The sequence below is a fragment of the Aphelocoma coerulescens genome, chromosome 1 (genome assembly GCF_041296385.1).
Source record: "Aphelocoma coerulescens isolate FSJ_1873_10779 chromosome 1, UR_Acoe_1.0, whole genome shotgun sequence".
In the NCBI taxonomy this organism is placed as follows: Eukaryota; Metazoa; Chordata; class Aves; order Passeriformes; family Corvidae; genus Aphelocoma; species Aphelocoma coerulescens.
This window is the reverse complement of record NC_091013.1, coordinates 94,193,402-94,210,122: the sequence shown is the minus strand read 5'-3', so window position 1 is coordinate 94,210,122 and position 16,721 is coordinate 94,193,402. Positions and strand designations below refer to the sequence as shown.

The 16,721-nt window shown below is 43.6% G+C and overlaps 2 protein-coding genes across 3 annotated transcripts; one reads left to right on the top strand and one right to left on the bottom strand.

Moving 5' to 3' along the window:
- Positions 1-25: 25 nt before the first annotated feature.
- MIX23 (mitochondrial matrix import factor 23) lies at positions 26-8,120 on the bottom strand. Of its 2 annotated transcripts, none has more exons than XM_069018973.1 (5): positions 8,000-8,120; positions 6,825-6,950; positions 6,191-6,337; positions 3,844-3,903; positions 26-321 (listed from the first exon to the last, which is right to left on the bottom strand). In XM_069018973.1, the coding sequence occupies exons 1-5, from the start codon at positions 8,048-8,050 to the stop codon at positions 271-273; spliced, it is 435 nt and encodes a 144-aa protein (XP_068875074.1). In that variant the 5' UTR covers positions 8,051-8,120; the 3' UTR covers positions 26-270. The 2 variants fall into 2 exon arrangements, with proteins under 2 accessions (XP_068875074.1, XP_068875066.1); XM_069018965.1 differs by lacking the exon at positions 8,000-8,120 and adding an exon at positions 7,620-7,829.
- Positions 8,121-8,220: 100 nt separating this feature from the next.
- Positions 8,221-16,510, top strand: FAM162A (family with sequence similarity 162 member A). The gene is made up of 5 exons (XM_069018986.1): positions 8,221-8,371; positions 9,432-9,569; positions 11,848-11,956; positions 15,051-15,159; positions 16,262-16,510. The coding sequence occupies exons 1-5, from the start codon at positions 8,356-8,358 to the stop codon at positions 16,346-16,348; spliced, it is 459 nt and encodes a 152-aa protein (XP_068875087.1). The 5' UTR covers positions 8,221-8,355; the 3' UTR covers positions 16,349-16,510.
- The last annotated feature ends 211 nt before the right edge of the window (positions 16,511-16,721 follow it).

Genomic DNA, 16,721 nt, shown 5'->3' with positions numbered 1-16,721 from the left:
TTCAAGAAAGATGCCAGTTTTGCATTGCATTTGAAAATTGTTTTAATACTATAAAACTCATTTGTTCACATATTTTGTACAAAAGATGAATTGTTTTCTCTTAATTACAGGAGAATCATTTCAAGATTGAGAATTCAGCTAAGTAGGTCCAAAACAAAACAAGACTGGGTTCTACTGGTTCTGGAGGGTCCCAGTTCAGCTCACCCAAGGTCTCTTTCCAGTTTGGCTCTCACAGTTATGGACCACCTTGATGGAAAATACCCCACATCATCATTGACTCTTCGGAGGCTTGTAGTGAATTCGGCACCGCTCGTTAAATACCTGAGACACCAAAACAGAAGAGCAAAAGTGAATCAGCCCCACCCAGGAAATGAGCAGAACTTCACAGACAGTTCAGGCAACTACTTCTTCATGCAGCACCCATCTCAAGCTGCCCAGCTCTGAGGTGTCAATAAATGGCACTTACTAAGACATCCATCTCCATTCACCTTCTCTCCTGGCTTTAGTAAATCCAGAGTCTGCAGCCTAATTCTGGGACACTGCACAGCACTAAGTGTTCTCCCTCAGATAATGGAGGCTCTTAATCCTGGCAGCCTGCTATCATCAAAAATGGTGTTTTTAAACATCATTTTGATGATGTTATCATCAAAAATTTTTGTTTTTAAAAGGGAGGGAAATAATCAGTGGAAGGCTCCTGAATGGTTGTGTTCTGTCAGATTCACTCTGGCATTCAAATTTGGGTGCTGCATTCCTGTTTTTCCTGAGCAGGCACATTTTAGATTGTCATGACAGCCAAGAAGAGGGGCAAGGGCTCCTGCAAGCCACGTGCACACTTCCAATGATCTGCCTGCCTTTGCCAATGCTACCAGCATGCCCTGCAAAGGGCACACCACTCCTGCCTCACTCACCTCTGGCACCTCCTTTGGGTAATATTTAGCCTACAGAACTGGATACTGAGGATTGTGTATATTTAGCCTGAACTGCTGCCGGCCTGCCCTGAGGAGGGCCAGTAAACGTGACTATTTAAAGTAAGGCAGTCTGAATCCAAAGCAAAACACACAGGCTCCCACCAAGCCTGCAGGTGCTCTTCACAAGCCATCTTGTTATCTGTCAGTTTTTATCCAAACTCTTCCAGCACAAGTCCTGAAAGTGACACAAGCACCACCCAACACCAAGCTGAGGCTCTGGCAGGTGTTGGTTGTCCCACCAGCATTCCCACAAGAGCATATTTTGCCAAGCTGTCCAGGGATTTGGCAGACCCAAGTGCCTGTGATCATCAGGATATGAAGTTTGGCGAACTCTCCAATTGGCTTTATGTGCAAAGTGAGTGGACTTGTAATTTTGGGGAAGTTATCCAACACTTTATATAAATACACTATTTCAAGCTCTATCTTCCTAGAATCTTCTACAGCTGATTTTCTTATTCACAGTTCAGAACCTATGGCAATTTCAGCAAAAGCAAAGCTTGGAGCATGCATTAGTTACAGCATTGGTTCTCAACAATTTTGGAGTAATTTTCAAGTTCCTTTCAAATTTAAAAGAAACAGACATGTATTACAAACTGCTTCATACTGCAGAAAACAAAAGCTGTGATATAGTTTCTTTCACACATAGAAATTGTGCTGCCATTATGTTACCATATGGACTAGACACCTCTGGAAGGGTTCAGATGAGGTAAAGGTTTGAGATCACTGATAGGAGAGAACTGTAGAAATTAAGAGCAACAGGGGGTTCCAATTCAGAAACATTTTAGTACTAAACAAATTGCACCATTTTTTGTCCATTGTCTGTTAATGACACTTTAATGCATGTATGTCTAAAAGGGTGCTGGAAATACTCTCTAAAGCACCACAAGGGTCTCTAGCATCAAACAACACACCAGCTTGCTTGCTATCATGCAAACTTTTAAAGTGTCTTTAACAGTAACTCCACAACCTATGGAAGGAAGATGAACACTGCAGTCTTACTAACACTGCCTCCTACTTTTAGGATAATTGAATCACAGATCTCAAGTTACTCAGGCTACTTAACTCCATTGGTCTACCTCTGAAGTGCTGTTCTCATTTTTCAGATATTTTTCAGGAAAAGCAAGGTCTGAGAAACCTTAACATTCATGTTATTATGCAGAAGTTTAATTTTGCTGGCTTTTACATATTTGTACAAACCACTCCAACAATAAACTCCAATGTGGAGGTGCTGGACAGAGACTAATGCAAGTGTCTTGTTTGAAAATCAATTCTTTTTTGGTATCATCCAAATTCCACTGCATGCATTTCTATAAAGTAGCATCCTTCTGTATGCCACTATTGCTACAGTCAGCCAGTGTTTCAAAAACTGTTTCCTAATCAGATTTTTCCAATCAGTTTTCAGTTGTTTAGGGTCAATGGAAATACACAGGTGTACTTTCCAACCACAAGTCTGAAAGAGTAAAACACCAGCCTGCACACCAATAATCACTTCCATGTAACATATTGCATTTGGTCTGCAACCATGACTGGTTCTAATTCCATTAGTGGCATTTTCACAGGCAGCTAAATGAGCCATTTATGTGTATATTCAGAGCACAGTATAACAGAGCTGGAGATAAAACCCAGAAATATTTATCTCTTCAAGCCCCACCCTGAACACTGGCTGAGGAACACACTAGCAGGCTAAAGTACCCCTGCACTACGCATACCTCACTGTTTATAAACTCTCCATCTTCATGAAAAATTAGACAGTTCTGTCACCAGTAACAGCTTAATGCAGCTACAAGAAACCCCTGGGATCACTAAATCTGGTGCTTCAGAATGAATATTAGGGTGGGGGCTGTCTGTTCCCCTATAGCAGTGTTGCCATAAAATATTTGCCCCTAGTGACCTGCAGCACAGTGTTGTTAAGGCTGTGTCATTGCTTAACCAGATCTGAGCAGGTTTAAAATTAAACTGAAGTGCATGCTTAGCTTTTTGGAACAGTACAGAGGTGTACTGATGGCACAGCATATGAGGAAAACTGTGTAAATGCTAATTTCATCAGCCTGCACTGAGGTTACTGAAAAACACCCAAGACTTAAAGCTGTATTGGTTTTACACTGGTACAATCTAGGGGACTAAAATCATGAAGCTGGGATTAAAAAGGAAGGTGCAGCTAGTACTAGCTATTTGCCAAAATTCTTTTTGCATTTAGAGAGGGAAAGAGGTTCTCTCTGCCATACTGAAAACTCTGAAAAGCTACACCAAACCAGAAGAGGATGCCAGATGTGAGATGCTGCAGTGACACAATACAGCCACTTCAGAATTTAAACTCAGTGTTAAAATCACCAGGTAGACATCGGGGCCATCAATCCAGAGGGTGACCTGCACCCTCTGCTGACACAGGAGAGCAACGGCAAGGCTGCCCTTTGCACCAGGGAGTGTCGGTTCAGGCCTGAAGAAACTCCATCAGGAAAAGTTCATCTTCTACAGCTGTACCCTCCCCTGGGCTCTGCTCAGAGTTGTGATCAGCACCAGATACAGGCAAATGTGAAAGACCCACCTCTCTGATGCCCTGCAAAGCTTCTCAGAGAAGTCACCACAGAAAAGCCTACAAAGTCCTCAGCCACTGGGCAAGGGGGAAAAAGTGACATAGAGAATAATCCACAGTCCTTTCTCCCCTCAAAATCAGATGCTTTTCTTCCCTTGGCAGTGCAACTGAAAAGCTTTGATCTCTGCATCAGAACTGGGAAAATGACTGACTTGAAGCATTTGCCCCAGCACTGCCCTCACCAATTTCTAGTTAACCTGCTTCATAAAGCACCAGTCCCACACCTGGAGTGCAGGACTGTCTGTTGGGACAGAACATCATCACTGTTAAATGACTGAGTACCTTCCAGCTTCTGTCGTTTACCACTTCTTCAACATTGAGCTCCGACTGCATCAATTTCAACTGCAGAAAGTAACAGATAAAGAGGTTATTGTCAAACAGGTCTCCCTGCAGCCTTCAGTATTTACCACCATTGCAACTTTCCAGCTCCCAACCCCAGCACCAGGTGCACACCTCCTCTGATGGTGCAAACCAAAGGGCACGATGTGTAATCACCCTGGGAGCCTGGCCCTTCCAGTCAGATGGTGCTTGGGGCACACACAAGTCTGCAAGGGCACAGTGAAGGCAGACTGGCAAAGCAAGCCTGGCAGTAGATCCTGGTCACTCGTGCTCTATTCCTAACTACTGCCCAGCAAGATTTGCTAGCAATTAACTGATTAACATTGATGGCTTCACAGGCATAAATAACTGCACCTAATTCAAGCACTCAGCACAGAGAATGCCAGGGCTGGGGAAGGCTCTGCAGCCTCGAGTTGCCACTCTTGCATTATGAGAGTCATACACGGAGCTGGCAGCAAAGCTAGGAACCCAGCTAGGATTCTGGATTTAAAACTAAGGTTATGACCAGACCCTCTCTGCTTCATTTGCCATCTATTCAGTGCACTGACCAAAAGGGGTCTGCAGTCCGATCACGTGTGCTCGTGCTGTCTGAACCAGTTCATATTTTATGTCATAACTGCAGAATAAATCAGCTCTACACAGATGCAAAAGCTCTGGCAAGAACTACCACAATACACAGTTGTTGAGCACTTGACCCATGAGAAGGGTTAGAATCTTTTCACACCTATTAGAAACCCCAAGGGGCAGGTGTGGCAGTTGTGTTCAGGTAATTTGGTCCTGAAGCAATAGTAGGAAATACAAGAATCATCGGCGATTTCCCCCCATATTTAGGATGTATTCTTGTTGGAGTCTTTAACACAACAGACTGAGAGTCAGAGTTTATCCATTTTCAATACATGGTTCCAATTAGGGGCCTGGTGAACAAGTGCAAGCCAAGACAGCAATCCCACAAAAAACTTTCCAAGTAAGATATCCAGGCACACAGAGTTGCTACAGTTGTTGGATGGACTTTCCCCAACTCAACAGGACTTCAAACTGTTTGAAATAACAATCCAGCATCCACAGAGTGACTGGATGACCAGGATAAGTCTCTATAAAATAAACACTCAGAGGATCTTTCAAAGAAACTGTTACTCCAAGTTCTCCCATTCAATGCCCCAGAAGTAATAATTTTGCATAAAGTCCTCCAATTTGTACAATAAGCAGGATGAGAGAAACACATATAACAAGGGAAAAGAGATCTGTATTGCAACCAACTGAATAGATATTTGAAATTCTCAGTCTTAAAACTAGGATGTGTTCTGTCAAGATAGCATTTCCAACTTGTAGAAAAAACACACCTCTCATGGAGAGCCAAAAAAAAGGCAGGGGGATCACACCTCATAAGGTCCAAGTACAAATCTGAGGTGATCTCATAAAAAATTCCTGAGACGTTTCTAAATCATGAATTGCTTTTAACATTTGAAGCTACCTCCAATCATAAAACACTATCATAGTGACCCTCCCAGTGCTTTCAGTGAGAAGCTTTGGGCTCAGTAACTAAATGATTTAAAGAATTGGCTCTGCTAACAAAATTTGTAGAAAATATTAAGCTACCATTTTAGTTTTCCAAACTAATATCCATCCTTGTTAGCAGTTCAGTAAGTGAGGCTTTAAGAATAAAACCACTCACTGCCACACAGTTCTCTCAGTATCCTTTTCCTTACAAAGGGGCCCTGGAATTGGGGTGAGAGCTTCAGTGGGGTTCCTTTCTCCATTTCTGATACTCAATCACCTCTGGTCACCTCTGGTAAAGTACACTTTCCACCCAGAGGCCAGAAGGTTGAGAGGGCATTTGCACATTAGAATTCCGTAGGCAAACCCAGAAGTTTCTCTCACACCATCACAAGGTACTCCAAATATTAATCCAAGAAATACCAAACAGCAAAGAAGTGGTGTAAGTGGAATTCAAGGTTGCCCGGGAGTATCTTGTAGAGGACAGGAAAAGTTAAGCTGTGCCTCAGTGGTGTCAGTCAGTGAAGGTTAGAATCCACCATGGAGAAGAACATGTGTTTTTCTATGGCATTTGTGCAAAAGAATCTCAGAAAATGCTCCACTTGCAGGATAAAAGCAGCTCTCTGCCTTGAGGCCTTGGGATAATAGTTCTCACAAGACCCAACAAGAACCTTGGAAAAAAGACTGCTTGACTCAGGATCCACTTTGGGTTCTCTCCATCACACAGGTCCTTCCATTTGGGAAAGATACCGTCTTCTTCCTCTAGAAGTGATGTCTAGAAGCCTCCACCACTCACCTTTGTCTGCTCTTTCCTGAGTTGCTTTAATAATGCTGCATCTTCATGGGCCTTTTCCCTCTCTTCTTTGAGAGTTTTCACTACAGTAGAAGTCTGAGAGATGCAGTTTTTGATGATTCTTTCTCTACTGGTGTGAGCATCCATCAGCTAAGTGGGGAAAGAAAGAAAGTCACAGTGACTCATCAGGGAATAGAAAGTTCTGAGTTACAAGTTTAAAGAAACACTTTCTAAAGTCATGGTATTGGAATTCATAATCCACATGTAGGAAACAACACTGCTTTGAGCAGCAGCTACTCCCAACTCAGACTATTCTGTGGTTCTTGTTCTTACCAAGTTGATCAAAAGTCAAAGGTAGACATGAGAAGGAGCCTTGCACAGCAGTAGGAAAAGCAAGCATCCTTTTTAAAAGATCCTCAAAGGATCAGTATTGCAGAACAAAGAATTTCCCAGCATGGTTTTAAACTGAAGCAGCTGTTACATACATGTGTGTGGAGATGTTGAGCAGGACAGTTAGGAATACACAAAGCAGGATCTACCAAGGCAGTTTTCCTCAGACACTGAGGATGCTTTACTGGCCACTGCACATGAGAAAGCAGCAGGAAGGGAGCTGGAAGTGGAAGGCGTGTGCACTCACAGACTGATACAGCTCTTTACACGTCTGGCCAGGATCAACTTTCCCCACAAAGGAAGCTGTTGGAATTGTAGTGTTTAATTCATGGACAATTCTATCATCGATCGTCCTCATCACCCTGAGCAGCTCCTGTATTAAAAAACAGAGAGAGAGATACTCAGTTATATCTATGAGAAAAGCCTACTACAAAAAAATTTGCATAGTTAAGTGTTTTAATAGAAACTTAACAGGATTCCTTACAAAGAGTAGAAACACACCAAAGGAACAATCCCACATGCAGGAGTATGTGCTGCAAACCACGGAGTTTCCCTGGCAGCAAAGGCCAGAGCAGGGGCGAATAACCGATGTCCCCTGAAGTCCCCAGGCCCTGCAGGCAGCATGGACAGGCTGAAGAGCCCCTGCCCAAGTCCCCACCCCCGTTTCCAGATGGGAAACTGGGCACAACCTGCACCAAAACGGCAAACTTTAAATAAAACACCCCACCATTCCAGGGGGCGTGAAGCTGAGCTGAGGGAGGTTTAGGTTGGAACACAGGAAAAAGTTTTTCACCCAGAGGGTGGTTGGGCACTGGAACAGGCTCCTCAGGGAAGTGGTCACAGCACCAAGCCTGACAAAGTTCAAGATGTGTTTGGACAACGCTGTCAGGCACACAGTGTGACCCTTGGGGCGTCCTGTGCCAGGTCAGGAGCTGGACTCGATGATTCCTGAGGGTCCCTTCCTACCCAGGATATTCTGGGATTCTGTGTTCGAGGAACAGGCCGGTTCCCCCCGCCCCGCCGGCCTGGGCCCTGCTCGCACGGCTGAAGACACGGGTGGCACTTCACGCTCCGTTAAACGCCGCGGAGGTGCCCACGGAGCTCCCGCCGCCCGCGGGGGCTCCCGCGCCGCGAGCGCTCCGTCCCGGGAAAAGGACCCGTGGGGAAGGGGAGAAACCCGGCCCCGCTCCTGCCGGAGGGATGAGGGAAGGGGGGCGGGGGAAGGCCGGACCCTGCTCCCTTCCCGCCGCATCCCGCCGGCCGCGAGGCGCGGGGTGACCTCGCGCGCGGGGCACGCGCTCCCGCGGGGCCGTGCGCCGGGAGGCGGCGGGAGCGCGCGGGGCGCCGGAGCGGGGAGGAGGCGGCGGCGGAGGCAGCGCCCGGCCCGGCCCGGCCCGTCCCCGCCCGCCCCGCGCGGGTTACCTGGAACTCGGCGAAGTCCTCGCAGCCCGCGGCTCCGCTGGGCGCCGCCATCCTGGATCGGCCGAGGGCGCGGCGGCGCCCAATCCGGCGGGGAGCCGGGATGACGCGCGGGGCGGAGCGGGGCGGGACCCGCCGGAGCGCGGCCCCCGGCGCAGCGGCCCGCGGACGGGCATCTCCACCGGCAGCGGCTTCGCGGCCCCTTCGCCTCCTCCAGCTGCTGGGAGAGCTTCGATCGCCCCCACCGGAGGCGGTCCCGGCTGCCCCGAGCGTCCCGCGGCGCGGCTCCCTCCAATCGCGGGCCCGGGGCGGGGCCCAGCGGTGACATTGAGGGCGCCGAGCAGGGCCGAGGCAGCGCCATGTGGGGCCGCGCCGGTGAGTGAGGGAGGGAGGGAGGCAGGCAGGGAGGGAGGGAGGGAGGGAGTGACCGAGCTCCGGAGCCGGGCCCGGCCGGAGCTGCCGCCCGTTCGCCTTCTCCCCGGGACCCCGAGGGGCCGGGCCCCGGGCGGGGTGGCCCCGGCCGGCGCTGTGGCGGGGGTGAAGCCGAGCGTGAGGGGCCGTATCTGATAGACTGGCCTTAAAAACAATGACAGGAGTGGGGCTGTGCCCACTTTTCTCTGAAGAGCTTGAACGGAGTCCGGTTTCGTTGGAGGCGACGCCTGTAAATGTAAATTACTGGTTTTTCAGAGCGGCAGTGTGTTATACCTCGAAAGTAAAGGGCCTTAGGAGAGACACCTTCAGAGAGCATAATGAAGGAAAAAAAGAACTCATTTTATGTTTTTTAAAGTGCCCTATTTGCCTTTCAGAGTTAGTTTGCTTGTTTTCTTGGTTTTTTTTCCAGATTTTTTCTATTTTATTAATTAACACATTAGAAGTGCCTCCTTTAAAGTATGCTTTCGTATATAAGGTGCCCTGGCCTTTTCTAATGCACTACAAAGTAGTTGCCTCTCAGTGCTGAAAGATTCTGCTTTTTTGGCTTTTCCCTTGACTCTGTCAATGCTTTTGGGATGTGACAAGATTGGTAGAATGCTGGTGTGGGGTCCTTGAAACAGCACCATCCAAAGCATAGGTATAGATGAGTTCCTGGAAATTGTGATATGTAATGTGTTTTAGAAATTGCTGGTGGGATGTTATCTTATATTCTTTTTTTTTTTTTTTCCTAAATGAATTTAATTGCATTGACATTTTTCTACATAAGGTTAATGAGCAAGCCCAAGGCATAGCTTATAGACAAGTTTTAATTTCTTTAGTAAGCTGTTACAACTAAATCTGGTACTTCTTGTTTAATATTACATTTGTACCTATCAGTTTTCTTTCTTGTTTTCCTCTTGTGTTAAAAAAAGCCCTGAATGCTTCCATTGAAAAGCTGGTATTCCCACTTTCTACTACTCTGAGTTAAATTTGGCCTCCTTGCTTCCTCTGCTTTCTCTTCCAGACAGGGCTGTTAAACTGCTGGGAAGAAATATTCCCTCAGAACTGCTCAGAAGAAATATTCTGAGGATGACTGAGGGAGTGGACCCGAAGATAAGCAGAAGGCTGTGCATTAAACCCCAGCAAGACCTTCAGTCAAAGAGTAAGAGTCTTTGATAAGATCCTGGAATGTTTCCTGCTACGAAATACTCACATATCCATGCTGCAGTTATCAAACAGGAATTTAGCTGACATAGATGTTCATATGATTTTGTGAGAGCAAGTTCTGATCTCTAGACTGAAAAATGGAGCATTCAATTTAGTAAAGTCTTGTTTTCTGACAAAGCCAGGGGTCAATATTTCTGCTTGTGATGGTCACACAGCTTTCACTTTGTAGCAGATCACCAGGACCTTATCTGGCGTACACTCCTACACTGAGGCTCTTCAGCTGTGCTCTGGAACTGCCTGTTCAGCCCCCTGTGAACTATTCACGTTTAGGAATGTTGTGTGAGCTAAAAGACTTTTGCAGTTTTTCAGAGTGCAGCCAGCTCCAACTGTTCCAAAAATTGAACGTGCCCTGAAGGAAAGAGTCTGAATTGGTTCATGTTTAAGGTGGAGCTGGCCAGGGAAAGCTGAGGTCATGAAACATTTTTTCACTATATATGGGACAGTTACTCTGCTCCCTGTGTCGCAGGTTTCTTATGGCCCACCCGTGCAGGAGAAAAGGAGCACACAGATGTGAAGCATTTGGCATAATTCTGTGTTAAAAACAGAATTCAGCTGTACTGGGACAAAAGGTGTCCTTAAAAGTCTGCTGTCTCCAGCAGGGGCCGGTAAAGGAAGTCCCTTAATTTTTGTGAAGACAAGTGGGAATGGTGACCTACAGCGAGAACCTAAGGAAGAGAATAGGAAGAGGGCTCCTCTATACCACTGTGCCAGAGGTGGCATCTTGGTGTTTAATAGTCCTCACTGTATTTTTTTTTTCCCCCACAAGTTTGCCCAGTTTCTTGAAGCTGGATGTATTTTTAGCATCCACATTCTCTAATGTGGATGCTAAAAATCTCTTAAGAATTTCTTCTCTGAGAAGAAATTCCTCAGCTGAGGAGGCCAGTATTCCTCAGCTGAGACCAAATTCCTCAGCTGTGAGAGAGCCAGTACAGTCTGGTGGGTTTTTTAACCCGATGTGCACTGTTTTATAATCTGGTTTTCCTTTATTCAGTACCCCTTCCAAAACAGGACCTCATTATAACCCACACTCCCAAAGTCTCTTAGAGTGCTTTGTTGGGCTGAAGAGAGCTTCAGTCACTGCTTTTCCACGCCAAAGTGTCTCAGTCTGTGACACTGCTTCTTACACGGTGACCATTCCATACCTGTGGCTGTCCTTACCAGTGTTCTCTGTGCCTGTTCTTTTTCAGCTCCCTCTAAGTATTTCCCATGCTTTTCCAAATGCTGGAGTCACAGTTTTGCACAGAGGCACAGTAATGCTGTTGTGCTTGTCTGTGCCTCTGATCATTGGTGGCTACGCTCTTTTCCTTTCTGTTACTGAACATTTTGCCAAAACCACTGTGAAACCCCGAGGCCTTGCTCAGGCTTAGGTAATGATTAATGACAGTGAGGGTAGAGTCTCCCATTTGTGTGTGAACTGGAATTGCTTCCTGTTTATATACTAGGGAGTTCCCAGGCCAATTCATTGACTCTGGCTTCTGAAGCCCGCAGCATTTTGGGCTCAGCCCTCTTCTTTATGTCTTTGAATAACCTGGCATTGTCAGCAAAACTGTGCATCCACCCCACGTCCTAGATAATTCGTGAATCCATGAGGGAGAACACAGCCATACAGGATAGTGCCCGTTGTTTGAAAGAAAAAAGGAAGAAGCTGTCTATCTCTGCACTTTGCTAGATTTTAATGGGATGTTATATATGAAAAGCTTCCCCTGTTACATTATGAATATTTTGTATATGGAGTTTAAAAGACTGAGCTGAAATTATGTGTCTAATCTTTGCCTACGGTCATCTGTTTATTTATACCTTCAGATAAAATCTTACACTGCCTGAAAAAGTTAACATTCTGTGATGTTATATTGGCTTTTCTATTGCTGTTCCATTTATTTTTTTTTAGCCCTATTTAAATGAAATAGAAAAACAGCACCTTAGGATGCCTAGACACTGGAGCAGCTTCTGCATATATAGACCTGCAGATACAGAGGTTTTGGGAAGGATTTGGTCTTCCTTACACGGCTTCATTTGAATCTACATTTACACATTTGTTAATCTGTGGTACAGTTCTCATTCTCTAACCAACTCCAGCAATCATATTTAGAGTTCTGCATTGCTCGCCCTGACTGGTTTTGTTACAGCCCTGGCCATCCAGCCTCTCTGACTCGTGTTTTTGGTGGTGTTTTGTTGTTTTGTTTTTGTTTGTGCGTTTTGTTGGGGGTTTTTAGGTCGAGCTGCTTCGGGGGTGCCTGGATACAAGCCTACAGATTGGGAGAGAAGGTTTTTGTTGTGGGCAGGCCATTTCAAAAAGCCAGAGGATATACCAGAGACTGTCTCGTAAGTGTCGGTTTTGAAGCTGTAAAAGACTTTGTGCAGAAATAAGTAACTTGAATGCAACTCCAGAATAACTTTTCTAAAAAAGCATGGGTTTGCACAGCTGAAAAATCTTACCCTGCTGTGTTTGGTGTATCATCCTTGTAGATGAAATGACCTGAGCAATTCTCTTGTGCTAAGATAATGTGTCCCTCTTGATTTTTTTTCCCCCCTTTTTTTTTTTGCAAAGGGATGACCCATATTTATCTGTTGTTTCATTACAAAAACGTGGCAGATCAGTTCATTTTTACTCTTCTCTCACAACTAGAAAGCTTTATTCAAACATTAGTGTGAGCTTTTTCTAGTGTTTTTCATTATATGTCAGTCTCCTGCTGTGGGAAACTTTCATATATACAGCTATAAAATAACTGAAACTCATATGAAATACTTATTAATGAATACCTAAAGGACACAGGCCAACTTCTTTACAGCTGGAATTTAAACTGACAAACAATGTAAAGACTCCCTAACCAGATATAGTCAAAATTTCCCTGTTGCTGCTGAGTCCAAATGTCAAAGCTTTGTCCAGTGTGAAAAGTAGAAAATAAAACTGGATATTCTGGTTTGCACATGAAAAATAAAGATCAAACTTATGAACAATAGACAACTATCCATTTAAAAAACATTCCCAGTGGTAGTATAGTTCTCTTTTAAAACATGCCCATAATGCTTTTAAATACATGTATTTATTTAAATTAAAAAGAAACAGTAAATCTTGCACTACTTGAGTAAGAAAATGACGTAGCTGCCCTCTAAATATTTTGTTTGTCTGGATGCACCACGTGGGAATTGAAAATCCACCCCTGTATTTAAATGTATCACAATGAATGAATCCTGTTTAAGTGGAATCCTTCAATTCTGTATTGAATAATTTCTCTTAAAATTACATTTGAAATACATACAGGAGTAAATTATTATTCATATATATTTGCATACCAAGCACTTGTTATGAGTGTGTTTAAGAAAACAGCGTTAGCAAGAGTGATTGATTTCAGTAGTTTATTGAAAGGACAAACCAACTTCTGATAAAAGCTGACCATTTTTGCAAGTGCAAAGGGAATTCTTTTTATTTAGACAAGTAATTCAGCCAAATCTGAGAAGACAATTGAGAACTATAAAAGCACAAAAACTTGTTTTCATGTTCTGAGATTAATTAATCTGAGATTAATTGTGGGTTTTAAGGGCTTGTGATATAACTCAGTAATCTTGTAAAATGTGGTGAAGCAACCTATTTATTAAACAAATGTTAAACTTAGCTACTGAATTGATTTAAAATGCAAGTTTTGTTCAGATATGGTATCTACCTTTTGCTCTTGTAAATTCTTAACACATCTAAGGTATTCCCAAAATTAACTAGCAAACTTTTTTTAATCCTACTACTGTGCATTTCAGCTTAATTGCAGCCTGCACTCAAGGCTTTCACTGCAGATTATTAGCAGAAGCAAATAACCTGGATGCTAAAATTAACCATTAGTTCATTTGGATGGATGTGTTTATTCCCTATGATCAGAAATCTTGTACTCAAATCAATATTCTGACAAAAACAAGAACAAAACTTCTCAGCTCTCAGGTCCTGTGTGATTTACCACACTGAACTATCATGGATCCTTAAGTATCTTTTTTTTTCTTCCAAATATAAGGGTCAAAATTTAGTAAAATATTCCATATTCACTCATGTTTATGTTCAGTACTAATTTCCCAGTTCCATTGAATTCATTTTCCATGTTAGTTTTGGGGTATAATTAACCTCGTTTGCCTTTTATCCTTTCCATCACACAATGTTGGTGCTTTTCTAGTCTTCTGGAATTTTATCATGTGCCAAATGTAATCAGTGAGAATATCAGACCTCCTTGAGAAGGGAGCCATCTGCTCTGTTCTGCAAGGAGAGTTAAATATACAGGGTGTAGGTCTTTGGTTATTGTGGAAAGCACTTCTAAAAAGCATTAATGTTTCACTGGCCCTTCTTGCATTGTTCTCTCTAACACAGACTTGAAATCTGCTGTAACCAAGATGGCATTTGAGTAGAATGACCTTCAGAGTTTAACTCAAAATAAATGATTTGCTTTTTACTCTTCACATGTACAGCTGGAAGGTGTTAGTAACTGCTACTCTTCCAGTGGAAGACTTCTGGTTTTTAAAAGACAACAGCACAATAGGCAACAGGTTTCCCAAAAGGGTAGTACAGCTACTGGTGTGGCTAGGTAAGCCCCCTGGAATTAAAAAAAAGTTAAAAAAAATTTAAAGAGTTCCTCTGTCCAAAGCTGATGTTGGAAAGCTGACGATCCTCCACACCTCCTTAGCTTCTCAGGAAAGCAGGTCACTTTAAGACTATTTACTCCAGCAGGAGTGGGAACCACTGGTTTTTTACCAAGTTCTCTTCAGAACTTCTCAGCAGTGCTGCATTCAGCAGCCTGTGTGTCACCTATAGCACTGTCAAGTCCTGTAGCAGAGGAAACACCTTGCTGGAAAATAAGACTGCATCATAAATGAAACCATTTTGAAGTTCAGGCAGAAGAAATTGCAAAGCTGTGATAATGCTTCCCTCTGCTCAAGGAACTCTCAACTGTTAAAACACCGTATTTTGGGTTTTACCATGCTTCTGCTATTGAGAGAAAAATGCATGTTTTACAATGTTAAATACCTCACAGTTATAATAAGGATGAGTTCTCCCTGACTTTGCAAGTATTGGAAGGTGGTAGTGAGCACAGAAGGAGCTGACAGTAAGAAAAATACTGCATTAGTAAAACCATCCCTCTCTTTTTCCAGTACTTAAATACTGCAGCCTTCCTCCTTTGCATGGCAGTCAAGTGGTCAGCAAAGGCAGTATTTTAACAGCTGAGTAACCAAAGTTTAAAGCTGGGTTTGTTTCCAGCTTTGAGAGGAATGTCTTTGTGACCAAGTATCTCCCAAGGTACTTAGGGATCAGCGTCTCCTATTCCTGTAAAACTTTTAGCATTTTACAAACTACTGAGACAGCATCCTAGGAGAAATTAAATAATTAGCCAAGTGAAGTATTTGGGTCTCTGATAATGAGTCTGTTCTTTTATTCTTTCTCGAGGATTGAAACAGTGAGAGCAGCAAAGACCACGCTGCGTGTGAAGTTCAGCTATGTCATGATTGCCTTGACAATACTGGGATGCATCATCATGGTGGTCAGAGGGAAGCAGGTAAGCACGGAATTTGGGCTGATGAGGGCAAGTAAATCTTCATATAAATTTCTCAGTTCCTCCATGGATTTTTATTCCTCTCTTGCTTTGAGGGTTTGGGTTTTTGTTTGGTTTGGGTTTTTTGTCACTTTATCACTGAACAAAATTTTAACAAGTCCTCCTGGTTCCCCAGAAGTGACCCTCATTGACTAATTCCCATCAGAAAAGGATGATGGCACTGTTAAGATACTTCTTTTAAAAAAAAAACAAACAAAAAACCCTGAGCATAAAGCATTTGCATGGCAGAAGAACCTTATTTGTTATGCTGCCTTTCTCTGAAGCCTTTCTTCTGATGACAATGTTCAGGTCTTCTTTCTATGGACTGCAAAGTGTTCTAGAGAAACCTTAGAAGGAGTGACAGTCTTAACCCCAGCACTGTGAGCTACTGAATGTCACCTGACATTTCTGTCAGGATTTGTCTACTAGAATGAAAAGGATGCAGCACTCTGAAATGAAACAGTGGAAGGATTTTTCCTGGTTTAACAGCAGAGATCAAACACTGATGGTTGCCAGAGCATTTTCCTCTGTACTGGAGTAGTATGAATGCAAACACCAGGAAGAGAGGACAGTTACTTTGGAATCCTTGTTTTCAAAGCAGCTGGAATTGTTTGTGTTTCCTGAGATGAGCTCAGGTGGCCAGAGAATGGTGCTAATAATGCCAAGGATGATTGCCCCGTGGGCCATTGACTGAAGAGTTGGAATTGATGATCTGTCTGGGTCCCTTCCATGTCAAAATATTCTGTGAATCTGTGATTGTTTAACTTTTGATTTGTTTCTAGTAACTCTGTCTTGTGAAAATCAGATCAGTATTACATTCTGTGCTTCTGGTCATTATTTATCTGCAAGTGCCTTGACAAAAGGGTTTAATTTATTCCCAGAGAAGTAATTTACTTTCAGCCAAAATAATCTCTCAATATTTTATTTTAACCCTCTTGGCTTCCTGGCATTAAAACTGACAGAACTGTGCCTTGGTAAGGACAGGCCAGGTATTCTGTAAGTTATTGATTCATGTTTCAACTCTGTGGTCCTTCAGGTGATAACTGATGATCTTATCATGTTGTAGGCTATGAAAAGACATGAATCTCTTACGAACATAAACTTGGAGAAGAAAGCCCAGTGGAGAATGGAAAGCACATCTGCTAAACCTTAGAGGAAAAAAGGAAGAGACCAAGGACTGGGATAAAAAAGTGAAGTCCTTTTCAGCACTGAGAGGAGGATATAGTCACATCTTTCTTGTCTGTTAGTTCTGTACACCCATGTTCAAGAAAGAATGAATACGTTGTCCTGTAATCAATAAAACCAGAAATACCTATTTTCTTTTCCTAATAACTGCCCCTTTCTTCCAAACTCTTCCTGGTTAGTGGGACAGGACACATGAGCACACTGAATAAGCAATGTAATTGTTTCCCACATGCTGTGCACCAGACCAAGCATCTTTTGAACTACTGCAGGACCTGCACCTGCATTCTTGGTACCAAGCCCCTGCGTGAAGTCTCATGTTCTTACTTACCCCTTACAGAAAG

Coding starts and splice junctions, on each gene's coding strand:
- MIX23 (XM_069018965.1), bottom strand. CDS start 7,829: ATGCGGCGGGAAGGGAGCAGGGTCCGGCCTTCCCCCGCCCCCCTTCCC. Junction 6,951..7,619: donor TGCCACCCGTGTCTTCAGCC/GTGCGAGCAGGG, acceptor TTTTTAATACAG/GAGCTGCTCAGGGTGATGAG. Junction 6,338..6,824: donor GTAAAGAGCTGTATCAGTCT/GTGAGTGCACAC, acceptor TTCCCCACTTAG/CTGATGGATGCTCACACCAG.
- FAM162A (XM_069018986.1), top strand. Junction 9,570..11,847: donor GCAAGACCTTCAGTCAAAGA/GTAAGAGTCTTT, acceptor GGGGGTTTTTAG/GTCGAGCTGCTTCGGGGGTG. Junction 11,957..15,050: donor GATATACCAGAGACTGTCTC/GTAAGTGTCGGT, acceptor TTCTTTCTCGAG/GATTGAAACAGTGAGAGCAG.